Here is a 14941-nt window from a genome sequence, read left to right as displayed (position 1 = left end):
GAAGTCCATCATGGGCAAAAAGACTTTCGAAAGTTTGTGGTACAATAAGGCCTCAAGGCCAGTCTAAACTCCAGTTCGCACGAGACTAAGAACTTACATTAAAGAACTGATTCCTGTCATCGGCAGTGCTACCGTAAAAGTCTCCTACGATGGAGCGGTGCACAAGCTACCAATCTGGGTGGTACTGGGCGATGATCCCACGCTGCTCGGCAGGAGCTGGCTGGGAAAGATACGCTGGAACTGGGACGACGTCCGAGCGTTATCGCCCACTGACGACACTTCGTGTGCCTAGGTCTTAAACAAATATCCTTCGCAGTTCGAATCAGGCATCGTGAAATTCCAAGGAGCAAAAGTGAAGATCCATCTCATTCTGGAGCCGTGACTCATCCATCACAAGGTGAGAGCAGTACCGTACATGATGAGAGAAAGGGTAGAGATCGAGCTAGACCGGCTGCAAAGAGAGGGCATCATTTCACCGATCGAGTTCAGCGAGTGGGCCAGTCCTATTGTCCCAGTCCTCAAGGGAGACGGCACCCTCAAAATCTGTGGCGATTACAAAGTAACTATTAATCCTTTCACCCTGCAGGACCAATACCCACTACCAAAAGCCGACGACCTCTTTGCAACACTGGCAGGAGGAAAGACGTTCACGAAGCTGGATCTGACTTCAACCTACATGACGCAGGAACTGGAGGAATCATCAAAGGCCCTCACCTGCATCAACATGCACAAAGGTCTTTTTGTTTATAACAGATGCCCGTTGGGAATCCGATCAGCGGTGGCGATCTTCCAGAGAAACATGGAAAGTATACTGAAGTCGGTCCCGCACATCGTGGTCTTACAGGATGACATCTTGGTCACAGGTTGGAACACAGTCGAGCACCTGCAGAACCTGGAGGAGGTTCTTAGTCGACTCAACCGCGTGGGGCTCAGGTTAAAACACTTGAAGTGCGTTTTCCTGGCGCCTGAAGTGGGGTTCATGGGAAGGAGGATTGCAGCGGACGGCATCAGGCCCACCAACGCAAAGACAGAGGCAATCGAGAACACACCGAGGCCACAGAACGTGACGGAGCTGCGGTCGTTTCTGGGACTCCTGAACTACATTGGTAACTTCTTACCGGGTCTCAGCACACTGTTAGAACCACTGCATGTCTTACTACGAAAAGCGGGTGAACGGGTTTGGGGCAAAAGCCAAGAAAATGCCTTTGTAAAAGCGAGAAAATTGTTATGCACAAAAAAATTGCTTGTGTTGTATGATCCATGTAAGCGTTTGGTACTAGCATGTGATGCGTCGTCATATGGCGTCGGGTGTGTATTGCAACAAGCTAATGATTTCAGGAAACTGCAACTGGTTGCTTGTGCATCCAGGAGTCTGTCCAAGGCCGAGAGAGCCTACAGCATGATTGAAAAAGAAGCGTTAAATGCATCAATACCTGTTTGGGCTAAAATTCGAATTGGAAACTGACCATAAGCCACATATATCCCTGTTTTCCAAGAGTAAAGGGATAAATACCAACGCATCGGCCCGCATCCAGAGATGGGCGATCACGTTGTCTGCATACAACTATGCCATCCGCCACAGGCCAGGCACAGAAAACTGCGCTGATACTCTCAGTAGGCTGCCATTGCCCACCACGGGGTGGAATTGGCACAGCCCGCAGATCTAGCCGTGGTTATGGAAGCAATTGAGAGTGAGCAATCACCCGTCACTGCCCGGCAGATCAAAACCTGGACAAGCCAGGACCCCTTATTATCTCTAGTCAAAAGCTGTGTGCTTCACGGGAGCTGGTCCAGTGTCCCAGTGGAAATGCAGGAAGAGATAAAGCCGTTCCAGCGGTGTAAAGATGAAATGTCTATATAGGCAGACTGCCTTCTGTGGGGCAGTCGAGTAGTGGTCCCCAAGAAGGGCAGAGACACCTTCATCAATGACCTCCACAGTACCCACCCAGGCATCATAATGATGAAAGCGATAGCCAGGTCCCACGTGTGGTGGCCCGGTATCGATGTGGACTTAGAGTCCTGCATTCACAGATGTAATATATGCTCGCAGTTAAGCAATGTACCCAGGGAGACGCCGCTAAGCTTATGGTTTAGGCCCTCCAAACTTTGGTCTAGGGTACACATCGACTATGCAGGCCCGTTCTTGGGTAAAATGTTCCTTGTGGTTGTAGGTCGTACTCCAAGTGGATTGAATGTGAGATAATGTCGGCTAGCACATCCGCTGCCACCACTGAAAGCCTGCGGGCCATGTTTGCCACACACGGCTTACCGATGTCCTGGTGAGCGACAACGGGCCATGTTTTACCAGTGCTGAGCTCAAAGAATTCATGACCCGTAACGGGATCAAACATGTCACATCTGCCCCGTTTAAACCAGCGTCCAATGGTCAGGCAGAGAGAGCAAGGCTTGAAGGCTCACTGTAGACTCACCTATCCCGAGTCCTGCTTAGCTACCGCATGAGACCATACTCACTCACTGGGATCCCACCTGCTGAACTGCTCATGAAAAGAGCACTTAAGACAAGGCTCTTGTTAGTTCACCCTGATCTACATGAACAGGTAGAGAGCAGGCGGCTTCAACAAAGTGCACACTATGATAGCGCAAATGTGTCACGCGAGATTGAAGTCAATGATCCTGTATTTGTATTAAATTATGGACAAGGTCCCAAGTAGCTTCCCGGCACTGTCGTGGCCAAAGAGGGGAGCAGGGTGTTTCGGGTCAAACTTTCAAATGGACTCATTCACCGGAAACACTTGGACCAAATCAAACACAGATTCACGGACTACCCTGAGCAACCCACCTTGGACCCTACCTTTTTTGATCCCCCAACACACACCAGTGGCAACCGGCACCACAGTTGACCATGAAGCAGAACCCATCATCCACAGCAGCCCTGCAGGGCCCAACACACCAGGCAGCCCAGCAAGGCCAGCTGCACAGCAACCCAGCAAGGGCCCAACAAATGATTCAACAACACCAGCTTTCACACCGAGACAATCAACCAGGGCAAGAAGGGCCGCAGATCGACTCATATTGTAAATAGTTACACTATTGACTTTGGGAGGGAATGTTGTTATATATGTGGACTTGTATTTACTCTGTACACCCATCAGAGGGCTCATTCCCTGGAGTCCCAAGGGATCCCATAATCCCTTGGGAGCACAGGTATTTAAGAAGGCTTCACAAGTTGGAGAGGCACTCTAGAGACCTGCAATAAAAGACTAAGGTCACACTTTACTTTGAGCGCACAGTGTTCAGTCTGATTCTTTCTCCATACATAAAAGTTCCCACTGACAGAGGACACATGGGTGTCATGGTACATCAGTCATTGAAGATACAGCAGGCAGTTAAGAAAGCAAATGGCATGTTGGCCTTCATAGCGAGGGGATTTGAGTACAGGGGCAGGGAGGTGCTGCTACAGTTGTACAGGGCCTTGATGAGGCCACACCTGGAGAATTGTGTACAGTTTTGGTCTCCTAACTTGAGGAAGGACATTCTTGCTATTGAGGGAGTGCAGCGAAGGTTCACCAGACTGATTCCCGGGATGGCGGGACTGACCTATCAAGAAAGACTGGATCAACTGGGCTTGTATTCACTGGAGTTCAGAAGAATGAGAGGGGACCTCATAGAAACGTTTAAAATTCTGATGGGTTCAGACAGGTTAGATGCAGGAAGAATGTTCCCAATGTTGGGGAAGTCCAGAACCAGGGGACACAGTCTAAGGATAAGGGGGAAGCCATTTAGGACCGAGATGAGGAGGAATTTCTTCACCCAGAGAGTGGTGAACCTGTGGAATTCTCTACCACAGAAAGTTGTTGAGGCCAATTCACTAAATATATTCAAAAAGGAGTTAGATGAAGTCCTTACTACTAGGGGAATCAAGGGGTATGGTGAGAAAGCAGGAATGGGGTACTGAAGTTGCATGTTCAGCCATGAACTCATTGAATGGCGGTACAGGCTAGAAGGGCCGAATGGCCTACTCCTGCACCTATTTTCTATGTTTCTAACCAGGGGTCACAGTCTAAGGATAAGGGGTAAGCCATTTAGGACTGAGATGAGGAGAAGCTTCTTCACCCAGAGAATGGTGAACCTGTGGAATTCTCTACCACAGAAAGTTGTTGAGGCCAATTCACTAAATATATTCAAAAAGGAGTTAGATGAAGTCCTTACTACTAGGGGGATCAAGGGGTATGGCGAGAAAGCAGGAATGGGGTACTGAAGTTGCATGTTCAGCCATGAACTCATTGAATGGCGGTGCAGGCTAGAAGGGCCAAATGGCCTACTCCTGCACCTATTTTCTATGTTTCTATGTTTCTATGTTTCTACAAGAGGACACAGATTTAAGGAAATTGGCAAAACAACCAGAGGTGACGGGAGGAAAAAACATTTTTACGCAGCGAGTTGTTGTGATCTGGAACGCACTGCCTGAAAGGGCGGTGGAAGCAGATTCAACAGTAACTTTCAAAAGAGAATTGGATAAATACTTGAAGGGAAAAAAAATTGCTTGGCTATGGGGAAAGAGCTGGGCGAGTGGGACTAATTGGATCACTCTTTCAAAGAGCCGGCACAGGCACGATGGGCCGAATGGCCTCCTTCTGTGCTGTAAGATTCTATGAATCTAACTGTCTAATTCTTTGCTGAATTCAGGGACAAGCAGGAATCGGACTCCCAGGCCCCCATGGACTTCCAGGCGCTCCAGGTTTTGATGGAATACAAGGAACTAAAGGTGACCCAGGGCTCTCTGGCATACCTGGAGGACCCGGTCGCCCGGGCTTACCTGGCCTGCCAGGTGAAAAAGGTAAGCAAAAAGTCAACTTCCAAAGGAAGTTACAAAGAATGGACTTCAAATTTACCTTTAAAATGCGAGTTAGAAAGCAAACTAGGATTGCATTTCTGCAGCTCCTTTCAGCACCTCTGGACATCCCAAAATGCTTCACAGCCAATCAGGTACTTTTTTTCTTTACGAATTGTAGTCACTGCTTTAATTGAGGGAAGACGCTAGCCACAGTTAGCGAGCGATGCACAGGTTGATAAAGGGCAAGACCTCACCAGCAACCATTCCATGTCGTAAAATAGCAACACACTGCCCACAGGTGTCAGATCTGGGTTGGCAGTCGACGAGTTTCCCCAGTTCTCTGGCGCGTACTTAAAAATTAACTCCCAGTCAAATTGTTTTTTTGTTAAATTACAAAGCTTGAAAAATTTATTTTTAATCCCTGGTAGGTACTTCACAAATCTGCGTGTTGTTAATGTATGATCCTTAAGACATGAGATTGCACCAGAGGTGCAATTTCCACATTTGCTCTCCTGTTGTGGAGTTTCGCAATATTTGGATATTAACAAATTGGGATCACGCTTCCCCTACAGATAATCACAGGGAAACCGCCCACAGTTTCCTAGCATTCATTTCTAGCAGACGGAGAATTGGAAGTGCGCCTGTAATTTTCCGATATGTACTCCCAGCAGGTAATGCTCCACGTCGGGAGTTGTCCTTAAGAGGATCGTCCTTTTGCTCTTTCAGACAGATGATTCAGAGTTCCTAAATTTTCCTCGTATCGATGGCACAGCATGGGAATTAAGACGAGCACAAACCAAATAAAATGAATTGAATTGAATCTTTGCGGGGGGGGGGGTTGTTGTGTATGCAATAACTGTTAGACTGAGTACTGTTTAACTCCAAGAGTTATGACCTTGGCTCTGCTTTATTAAGGCCCAAAGTGACTAATATACAAAATGGCTGGCATTTTATACTTGAACTGCACACACGTGCATGCAGCCCAATGACCTCCAACAGTGACGCCATCTAGTGGCTGGTGATACCAAAAGTACATACACGACAATACCTTCCTCTGAGATATTAACACAGTCTTTTACAAATTGAGACAGTCTGGTGTTTTACACTCCCGGGTTGACCGTCTCAGTTCAACTCCAGCCTTGGGTGAGTGTTCAGAGTCTGTTGTGACTGGTGGCTGGGTGGCTGACCTGGTGGGAGTGGCAATGGCCATGTCAGGGATTGAAAATCCATTTTCATTGAACATGTCAGTGATTGACAGTCCCGATTCACTGATGACCACTGAGTCCTCTGATGACTGGGGGTAGGTTGGTTGGTCGTCGATTGTCTCTTCTTCTGACTGTTCCGGTTCGTCTGATTGCCGCAGCTTTGTCTGATCCATATGTTTCCTGCATGTTTGCCCATTTTTGAGATTGACAATAAATACTCTGTTGCCCTCCTTCATCATGACAGTACCAGCGATCCACTTGGGACCCTGACCATAAATCAGAACATATATTGGATCGTTTACAGAAATATCGTGTGACACAGCTGCACGATCGTGATACCCTTGCTGACTTTGTTTTCTATATTCAACATGATTATTCAAGTCAGGGTGTACAAGAGATATCTTGGTCTTAAGACCTCTCTTCATCATTAGTTCAGCGGGCGAAACCCCGGTAAGGGTGTGTGGTCTTGTCCTGTAACTCAGCAGTATGCATGACAGGCGGGTCTGCAGTGACCCTTGGGTTACTCGCTTCATGCTCTTCTTTATGATTTGGACAGCACGTTCTGCTTGCCCATTGCAGGCAGGTTTGAATGGTGCTGACCTTACATGTTTAATACCATTGAGTTTCATGAACTCTTGAAACTCCTGACTGGTGCAGCACGATCCGTTGTCGCTAACAACGATGTCAGGTAGACCATGTGTCCGAACATGACACTGAGATTCTCAATGGTAGCTTATGGATGTGCTGGATGACACGATTATACACTCTATCCACTTCAAATATGCATCCACCACAACTAAAACTATCTTCTGCAAAGGGACCTGCAAAGTCTATGTGGATCCTGGACCATGATTTGGACAGCCACGACCACAGACTCAGCGGCAATTCCGCTGGTGCTTTGCTGAGTTGCATGCAAGTGTTGCACTGATGCACACATGATTCTTGCTCAGAGTCAATTCCCGGCCACCATACATGAGACCTGGCGATGGCTTTCATCATTATGATGCTGGGATGTGTGCTATGTAGCTCACGCACAAATTTCTCTCTCCCTTTCTTGGGCATAACAACACGATTGCCCCACAGTATACAATCTGACTGAACAGACAGTTCGTCTTTGCGACAAATGTAAGATTTGGTCTCCTCGCACATTTGCTTGGATATGGCAGACCAATGACCTTTGAGGATGCAATTCTTCACCACCGATAAAATCGGGTCCTGGCTGGTCCAGGTCTTAACTTGTTGAGCCATGACAGGGGTTCCTTCACTCTCAAAAGCATCCATAACTAACAATAGGTCCTCCGGTTGTGGCGTTTCCACTTCCGGTGTGGGCAATGGCAGACGGCTCAAAGCATCGGCACAATTCTCGGTGCCAGGTCTATGGTGAATGAATAATTATAAGCAGATAATGTCAGTGCCCACCTCTGGATGCGGATGAAGCATTGGTATTGATACCTTTGTTTTCAGAGAACAGTGAAATGAGCGGCTTGTGATCTGTCTCCAGTTCAAACTGAAGACCAAACGGGTACTGATGCATCTTTTTAACCCCATACACACAGGCTAGTGCTTCTGTCTCTACTGTGCTGTAGGCTCTTTCCGCTTTAGACAAACGTTTTGAAGCATACGCGACTGGTTGAAGTTTACCAAAATCATTAGCTTTTTGGAGTACGCAACCAATTCCATATGACGAATCATCACAGGCCAATACTAAACATTTACATGTGTCATAATGTACCAGCAGCTTGTTAGAGCAAAGCAGATTAGTGGTTTCCCAAAAGCTGTCTTGAGACGCACCCCACACCCAGTTGTCGCCTTTTCTTAGCAGCATGTGCAGTGTTTCTAATAAGATGCTCAACTTAGGTAGGAAGTTACTGAAGTAGTTGAGTAGACCCAGGAACGAATGCAGCTCTGTCACATTCTGCGGCTTGGGTGCATTCTTGATGGCCTTGGTTTTCACGTCCGTGGGTCTGATGCCTTCAGCAGCAATTTTTTTCCCCAGGAATTCGATCTTTGGTGCCATAAAGACGCACTTCGAACGTTTCAGTCTGAGTCTCACTTTGTCCAGACGATGTAGAACCTCTTCCAGGTTGTTCAGATGTTCCTCGGAGTCACGACCTGTGATCAGGATGTCATCTTGGAACACGACGGTTCTGGGAACGGATTTCAGTAGACTCTCCATGTTCCTCTGAAATATTTCTGCAGCCGAATGAATTCCAAAAGGGCACCTGTGATAAATAAACAGTCATTTATGCGTGTTAATGCACGTAAGTCTCTTCGACGTCTCAACCAGCTCCTGTGTCATGTAGGCCAACGTCAAGTCCAGTCTGGTGAATGACTTCCCCTCAGCTAGCATTGCAAACAAGTCATCAGCCTTCGGTAACGGGTACTGATCTTGTTTCGAAACCCTGTTGATCATAGCCTTGTAGTCTTCACAGATTCTGATTGTGCCATCACTTTTCAGCACAGGAACAATGGGGCTGACCCATTCATTAAATTCAACTGGTGATATGATCCCTTCACGCTGGAGTCTGTCCAGTTCGATTTTGACCTTCTCCCTCGTCATATACGGAACTTCCCGAGCTTTATGATGGGCGGGTCTTGCATCCGAGTCTACGTGGATCTGCACCTTGGCTCCCATGAAGTTGCCGATGCCTGGTTTGAAGAGCATGGGGAACTTGCTCAGTACTTGGGCACATGTATCTTTCTCCAATGATAACGCCTTGATGTCGTTCCAATCGCATCTGATTTTTTTTAAGCCAGTTCCTGCCGAACAGCGTGGGGCATTGCCTGGGACAATCCATAGCGGTAACTCATAAACCGCACCGTCAACCGACACTTTAATTGTGGCACTGCCAATCACCGTTATGAGTTCTTTGGTGTACGTGCGCAATTTGGCATTGACTGGACTCAGCCTGGGCCTCACAGCCTTAGTATCCCACAGCTTGTCGAATGCTCTCTGGCTCATTATCGATTGACTCGCCCCCATGTCCAGTTCCATCAATACCGGCACCCCATTAAATTTCTTGTTGATCATTATCAGTTTGCCCTTAGTTAGGAACAATCCATACACTTCCTCCTCTGGTATCTCGGATTGCGTATCCGGATCCGAGCTAGTCTGACTCTTATCCTCCACGTGGTGTGTTGCAGCTCACTTGCTCATCTGCGGACAGTTGCGCTGGAGATGCCCCACTCTCAGACAGCCTTTGCAACTATATTGCTTAAATCGGCACTGCTGGTGCCGGTGATTTCCCCCACATTGCCAACACGGAGAAATCGGATGCATTCCCACTGGCGGACTTTGGGCAGCCACAGGTTTCGCGTACGCAGTCGGGTAGGCCCTGCCATGTGCCGCTCTGCCAAACGCCGAATCAATCATATTTGCAGTACGTGCCGAGTTTCAATTTTTCACTGATATCTGCTTTAGACTTCTATCCGTCATCATGCATGACTGAGCGATTGTGATGGCCCTGTTCAAGTCCACCGTCTCCACCGCCTGTAGTTTACTCAGGATCACCTCGTGGTTGATGCCGATTACAAAGAAGTCCTGCAGCATGTCTGCCAACACAGCCCCGAACTTATACTGTCCCACTAGACGTCTCAGGTCGGCAACGAATTCCACCGCCCTCTGAGCGAACATGCGTGTAAAATCTGTATCTCGAGATGATGATATCTTCTTCTGGCTTAAGGTGGTCCTGTATCAGTGTACACAATTCTTCATGCATCTTCTCTGTTAGACTCACAGGCAGGATTAGATTCTTTATCAGACCATAAATTTTTGGACTGCAAACCGTGAGGAACACCACCCGGCACCGATCTGTGTCACTGACTTCCTCCATTTTGTTGGCCACGAAGGACTGGCTCAAACGGCTCACAAAGTCTGCCCAATCTTCTTCTTCCATGAATCGCTCCAACAATCCAATTGTGCTCATTTTTGTATGCAAAGGTTCTTGTTGCCTCGTCACCAAATGTTGTGTATGCAGTAACTGTTAGACTGAGTACTGTTTAACTCCAAGAGATATAACCTTGGCTCTGCTTTATTAAGGCCCAAAGTGACTAATATACAAAATGGCTGGCCTTTTATACTTGGGCTGCACACACGTGCATGCAGCCCAATGGCCTCCAACAGTGACGCCATCCAGTGGCTAGTGATCCCAAAAGTACAGACATCACAGCAGGGAGAGAGCAATTTACTTCACCTAGACTAGGCTTGTATTCACTCGAGTACAGAAGATTAAGGATTGATCTAATTGAGGTGTTTAAAATAATTAAAGGCGTTTATAGGGTAGAGACAGAGAAACAATTTCCTCTGGTGGGGGAATCCAGAACAATAAGGCGTTGTCTTAAAATTAGAGCCAGGCCATTCAGGTATGATGTCAGGAAGCACTTCTTCACACAAAGGGTATTGGAAATCTGGAACTCTCCTCCAAAAGGCTGTTGAGGGTGGGGATCAATTGGAAATTTCAAAACTGAGATTGATAGATTTACGTTTGGTTAAAGGTATTCAGGCCTACAGAACCAAGGCGAGTAGGTGAAGTTAAGATACAGATCAGCCATGACCAATGAGGTGATCAAGGCTTTGTCCCTCAAAGACCTCTGTTGGGTAATCAGGAAGGTGTAAAATTGGTGTTCCACTGTGATCATCTTGTGGATTTATAACAATGGGCTTGAGATGCTTCGGATACCCATTTGGCTCTTTGTTCTTTCAGGTAGCTATGGCCTAGTGGGCATGCAGGGCCCCATGGGACCCCCTGGATCTCCAGGAATTGGTGCGCCAGGACCAATGGGAAAACCAGGACTACAAGGACTACAGGGCCTTCCAGGTACATTCAAGGGACTTCTTAGTAAAACAAAAAGAAAGAACTCGCATCTATACAGCACCTTTCACGACCACTGGACGTCCCAAAATGCTTTACAGCCAATGAAGTACTTTTGGAGTGTAGTCACTGTTGTAATGTAGGAAACGCAGCAGCCAATTTGCGCACAGCAAGCTCCCACAAACAGCAATGTGACAATGACCAGATAATCTGTTTCAGTTATGTTGATTGAGGGATAAATATTGACCCCAGGACACCAGGGAGAAATCCCCTGCTCTTCTTCAAAATGGTGGCCATGGAATCTTTTAGGATTACTTGAGAGCAGACTGGGCCTTAGTTTAGTATCTCATCTGAAAGACAGCCCCTCCGACAGTGCAGCACTCCCTCAGTACTGCCCCTCCAACAATGTTTCAGCCGCCTGAGGAAAAGAGTGTTTGAAGACCAGGCCCTCAAACCTGCCACCAAGCTCATGGTCTACAGGACAGTAGTAATACCCGCTCTCCTGTATGGCTCAGAGACATGGACCATGTACAATAGACACCTCAAGTCACTGCAGAAATCTCACCAGCGATGTCTCTGCAAGATCCTGCAAATCCCCTGGGAGGACAGATGCACAAACATTAGCGTCCTCGTGCAGGCCAACATCCCCAGCATTGAAGCACTGACCCCACTTGATGAGCTCCGCTGTGCAGGCCACATTGTTCGCATGCCAGACACGAGATTCCCAAAGCAAGTGCTCTATTCGGAAACGGGACAAGGACACCCTCAAAGCCTTCCTGATAAAGTGCAACATCCCCACTGACACCTGGGAGTCCCTGGCCAAAGACCGCCCTAAGTGGAGGAAGTGCATCCGGGAGGGCGCTAAGCTCCTCGAGTCTCATCACCGAGAGCATGCAGAAATCAAATGTCCCACCCACCCCTTCCCTCAACCACTATCTGTCCCACCTGTGACAGGGATTGTGCTTCTCATATTGGACTGTTCAGTCACCTAAGGACTCATTTTTAGAGTGGAAGCAAGTCTTCCTCGATTCCGAGGCACTGCCTATGATGCTGATGCTCCCTCAGTACTGCCCTTCTGACAGTTCAGCGCTCCCTCAGCGCTGCACTGACAGTGTCAGTCTAGATTTTAAAGAAAGGATAAGGAAAGGAATAATATAACGAGGACAGGGAAATGGGATTTAGTGTGAATAACTCACATTGGATCGGCAGTAATGGGCTGTAATTTCTACAATTCTTTAAGTGAAACACTTTTAATTTTTTCCTGTGCAAAACAACCAACAATTCAGTGTTTCAATGTTTATATATATATTATAATTGTTCTTTTTATAATGCAGGATTCTTGGGACCACCAGGAGCGAAGGGTGACCCTGGCCTCCCAGGCCTGGACATTCCAGGTCCACAGGGAGAGAAGGGTAAACAAGGACTCAAAGGTCACCCTGGACCCACAGGTTACCCAGGCCCAATTGGGCAACCAGGCAGAGATGGCCCTACAGGGTTACAAGGTAAGCTATTGTTTGCAAAACACTTTCCTTTGTTAATCATTGTTACAATTCCCAGGAATGCTAGCTCAAAATTCAACCTGGTCCAAAATCACAGAAACTTAAAGCACAGAGGGAGGCCATTCGGCCCATCGTGCCTGTGCCGGCTCTGTGAAAGAGCGATCCAATTAGTCCCATTTTCCCTACAAATTTTAGCCCTTAAAGTATTTATCCAATTCCCTTTTGAAAGTTACTACTGAATCTGCTTCCGCCACCCTTTCAGGCAGCACATTCCAGATCACAACATCCAGATCACTGCATAAAAAAAATTCTTCTCATCTCCAACTCTGGTTCTTTTGTCAATTAAATTAAATCTGTACGCTCCTAAAAGTGGAAACAGTTTACATAAGAACATAAGAAAGAGGAGCAGGAGTAGGCCATAAGGCCCCTCGAGCCTGCTCCGCCATTCAATAAGATCATGGATGTTCTGATCATGGACTCAGCTCCACTTCCCTGCCCACTCCCCATAACCCCTTATCCCCTTATCATTTAAGAAACTGTCTATTTCTGTCGTAATTTTATTTAATGTCCCAGCTTCCACAGCTCTCTGAGGCAGCGAATTCCACAGATTCAAAACCCTCTGAGAGAAGAAATTTCTTCTCATCTCAATTCTAAATGGGCAGCACCTTATTCTAAGATCATGCCCTCTAGTTCTAGTCTCCCCCATCAGTGGAAACATCCTCTCTGCATCCACCTTGTCAAGTCCGCTCATAATCTTACACCTTTCGATAAGATCACCTGGCATTCTTCTGAATTCCAATGAGTAGAGGCCCAACCTACTCAACCTTTCCTCATAAGTCAACCCACTCATCCCTGGAATCAACCGAGTGAACCTTCTCTGACTGCCTCCACAGCAAGTATATCCTTTCGTAAATATGGAAACCAAAACTGCACGCACCAATACCTTATATAGCTGTAGCAAGAACTTCCCTGCTTTTATACTCCATCCCCTTTGCAAGAAAGGCCAAGATTCCATTGGCCATCCTGATCACTTGCTGTACCTGCATACTATTCATTTTGTGTTTCATGCACAAGTACCCCAGGTCCCGCTGTACTGCAGCACTTTGCAATCTATCTCCATTTCTTTTTGATTTTTTCTGCCAAAGTGCATGACCTCACTTTCCAACATTATACTCCATCTGCCAAATTCTTGCCCACTCACTTAGTCTGCCTATGTCCTCCTGCAGCCTCTTTATGTCCTCCTCACACATTACCCTTCCTCCCATCTTTGTATCATCAGCAAACTTGGCTACGTTACACTCAGTTCCCCTCTTCCAAGTCGTTAATATAGATTGTAAATAGTTGGGGTCCTAGCACTGATCCCTGCGGCACCCCACTCGTTACTGGTTGCCAACCAGAGAATGAACCATTTATCCCGACTCTCTGTTTTCTGTTAGTTAACCAATCCTCTATCCATGCTAATATATTACCCCCAACCCTGTGAACTTTTATCTTGTGCAGTAACCTTTTATGTGGCACCTTATCGAACGCCTTCTGGAAGTCCAAATACACCACATCCACTGGTTCCCCTTTATCCACCCTGTTCGTTACATCCTCAAAGAATTCCAGCAAATTTGTCAAACATGACTCCCCCTTCATAAATCCATGCTGACTTTGCTTGACCAAATTTTGCTTTTCCAAATGTCCTGTTACTGCTTCTTTAATAATGGGCTCCAACATTTTCCCAACCACAGATGTTAGGCTAACTGGTCTATAGTTTCCTGCTTTTTGTCTGCCTCCTTTTTTGAATAGGGGTGTTACATTTGCAGTTTTCAAATCTGCTGGGACCTCCCCAGAATCCAGGGAATTTTGGTAAATTACAACCAATGCCAAGGCTACCCATCTACCCTATCAAAACCCCTCATAATTTTGAAAATCTCTATTAAATCTCCACTTAACTTTCTCTGCTCTAAGGAGAACAATCCCAGCTTCTCCAGTCTCTCCACATAATTAAATCCCTCATTCCTGGTACCATTCCAGTAAATCTCCTCTGCACCCTCTCCAAAGTCTTGACTTCCTTCCTAATGCGCGGTGCCAAGAATTGGGACACAATACATCAGCCGGGGCCTAACCGCTGGTTTATAAAGTTCTTGCTTTTATATTCTATTCGATTCCTCTATTAATAAAGCCAAGGATCCCGTATGCTTTATTAACAGCCTTATCGACTTGTTCTGTAGACTTCAAAGATTTTTGTCCGTGAATCCCCGGGTTACTTTGCCCATGCACAATCTTTAAAATTGTACTATTTAGTTAATATTGTCTCTCCTTGTCCCTCCTTCCGAAATGATCAGATTTTAAATGAAGAGTTCTTGTGCAATGTTTGATCGACCTGTCAACCAACTGTTAATTGCAACAAATGTGCTTTGATACATGAGTGAGACAAAGACAGGAACCCAGAACAGCTCAGTCCCTGCTCTTTTTCACCAAACCACTTTGATTTTTTGGGTAATCTACTCATTCGTTACAATGAGTAAAATAACCGCTAGCAACGGGTTAAACCCAACACCAGGAGTGCAAGTTTGTAAAATGAAGCATTGCCAGCCTTGACATTGGTGTGAAGGATTCCCAGCTTCACACTGATGCTAAAGCTGT

At 46.7% G+C, this 14941-nt stretch overlaps 1 protein-coding gene across 1 annotated transcript in view; it reads left to right on the top strand.

The window, feature by feature from the left end:
* Positions 1-14941, top strand: part of LOC139274984 (collagen alpha-5(IV) chain-like) — a 269200-nt gene that overhangs the window by 189246 nt on the left and 65013 nt on the right. The window contains exons 30-32 of the mRNA XM_070891801.1: positions 4648-4798; positions 10704-10817; positions 12146-12313. Of these exons, the coding sequence (XP_070747902.1) occupies positions 4648-4798; positions 10704-10817; positions 12146-12313 (433 nt within the window). The remainder of the gene's footprint in view (positions 1-4647; positions 4799-10703; positions 10818-12145; positions 12314-14941) is intronic.

This window comes from Pristiophorus japonicus, chromosome 10 (assembly GCF_044704955.1).
Source record: "Pristiophorus japonicus isolate sPriJap1 chromosome 10, sPriJap1.hap1, whole genome shotgun sequence".
Classification (NCBI taxonomy): Eukaryota; Metazoa; Chordata; class Chondrichthyes; family Pristiophoridae; genus Pristiophorus; species Pristiophorus japonicus.
The sequence above is the reverse complement of the archived record's forward strand: the minus strand, read 5'-3'. Positions and strand labels throughout refer to the sequence as shown.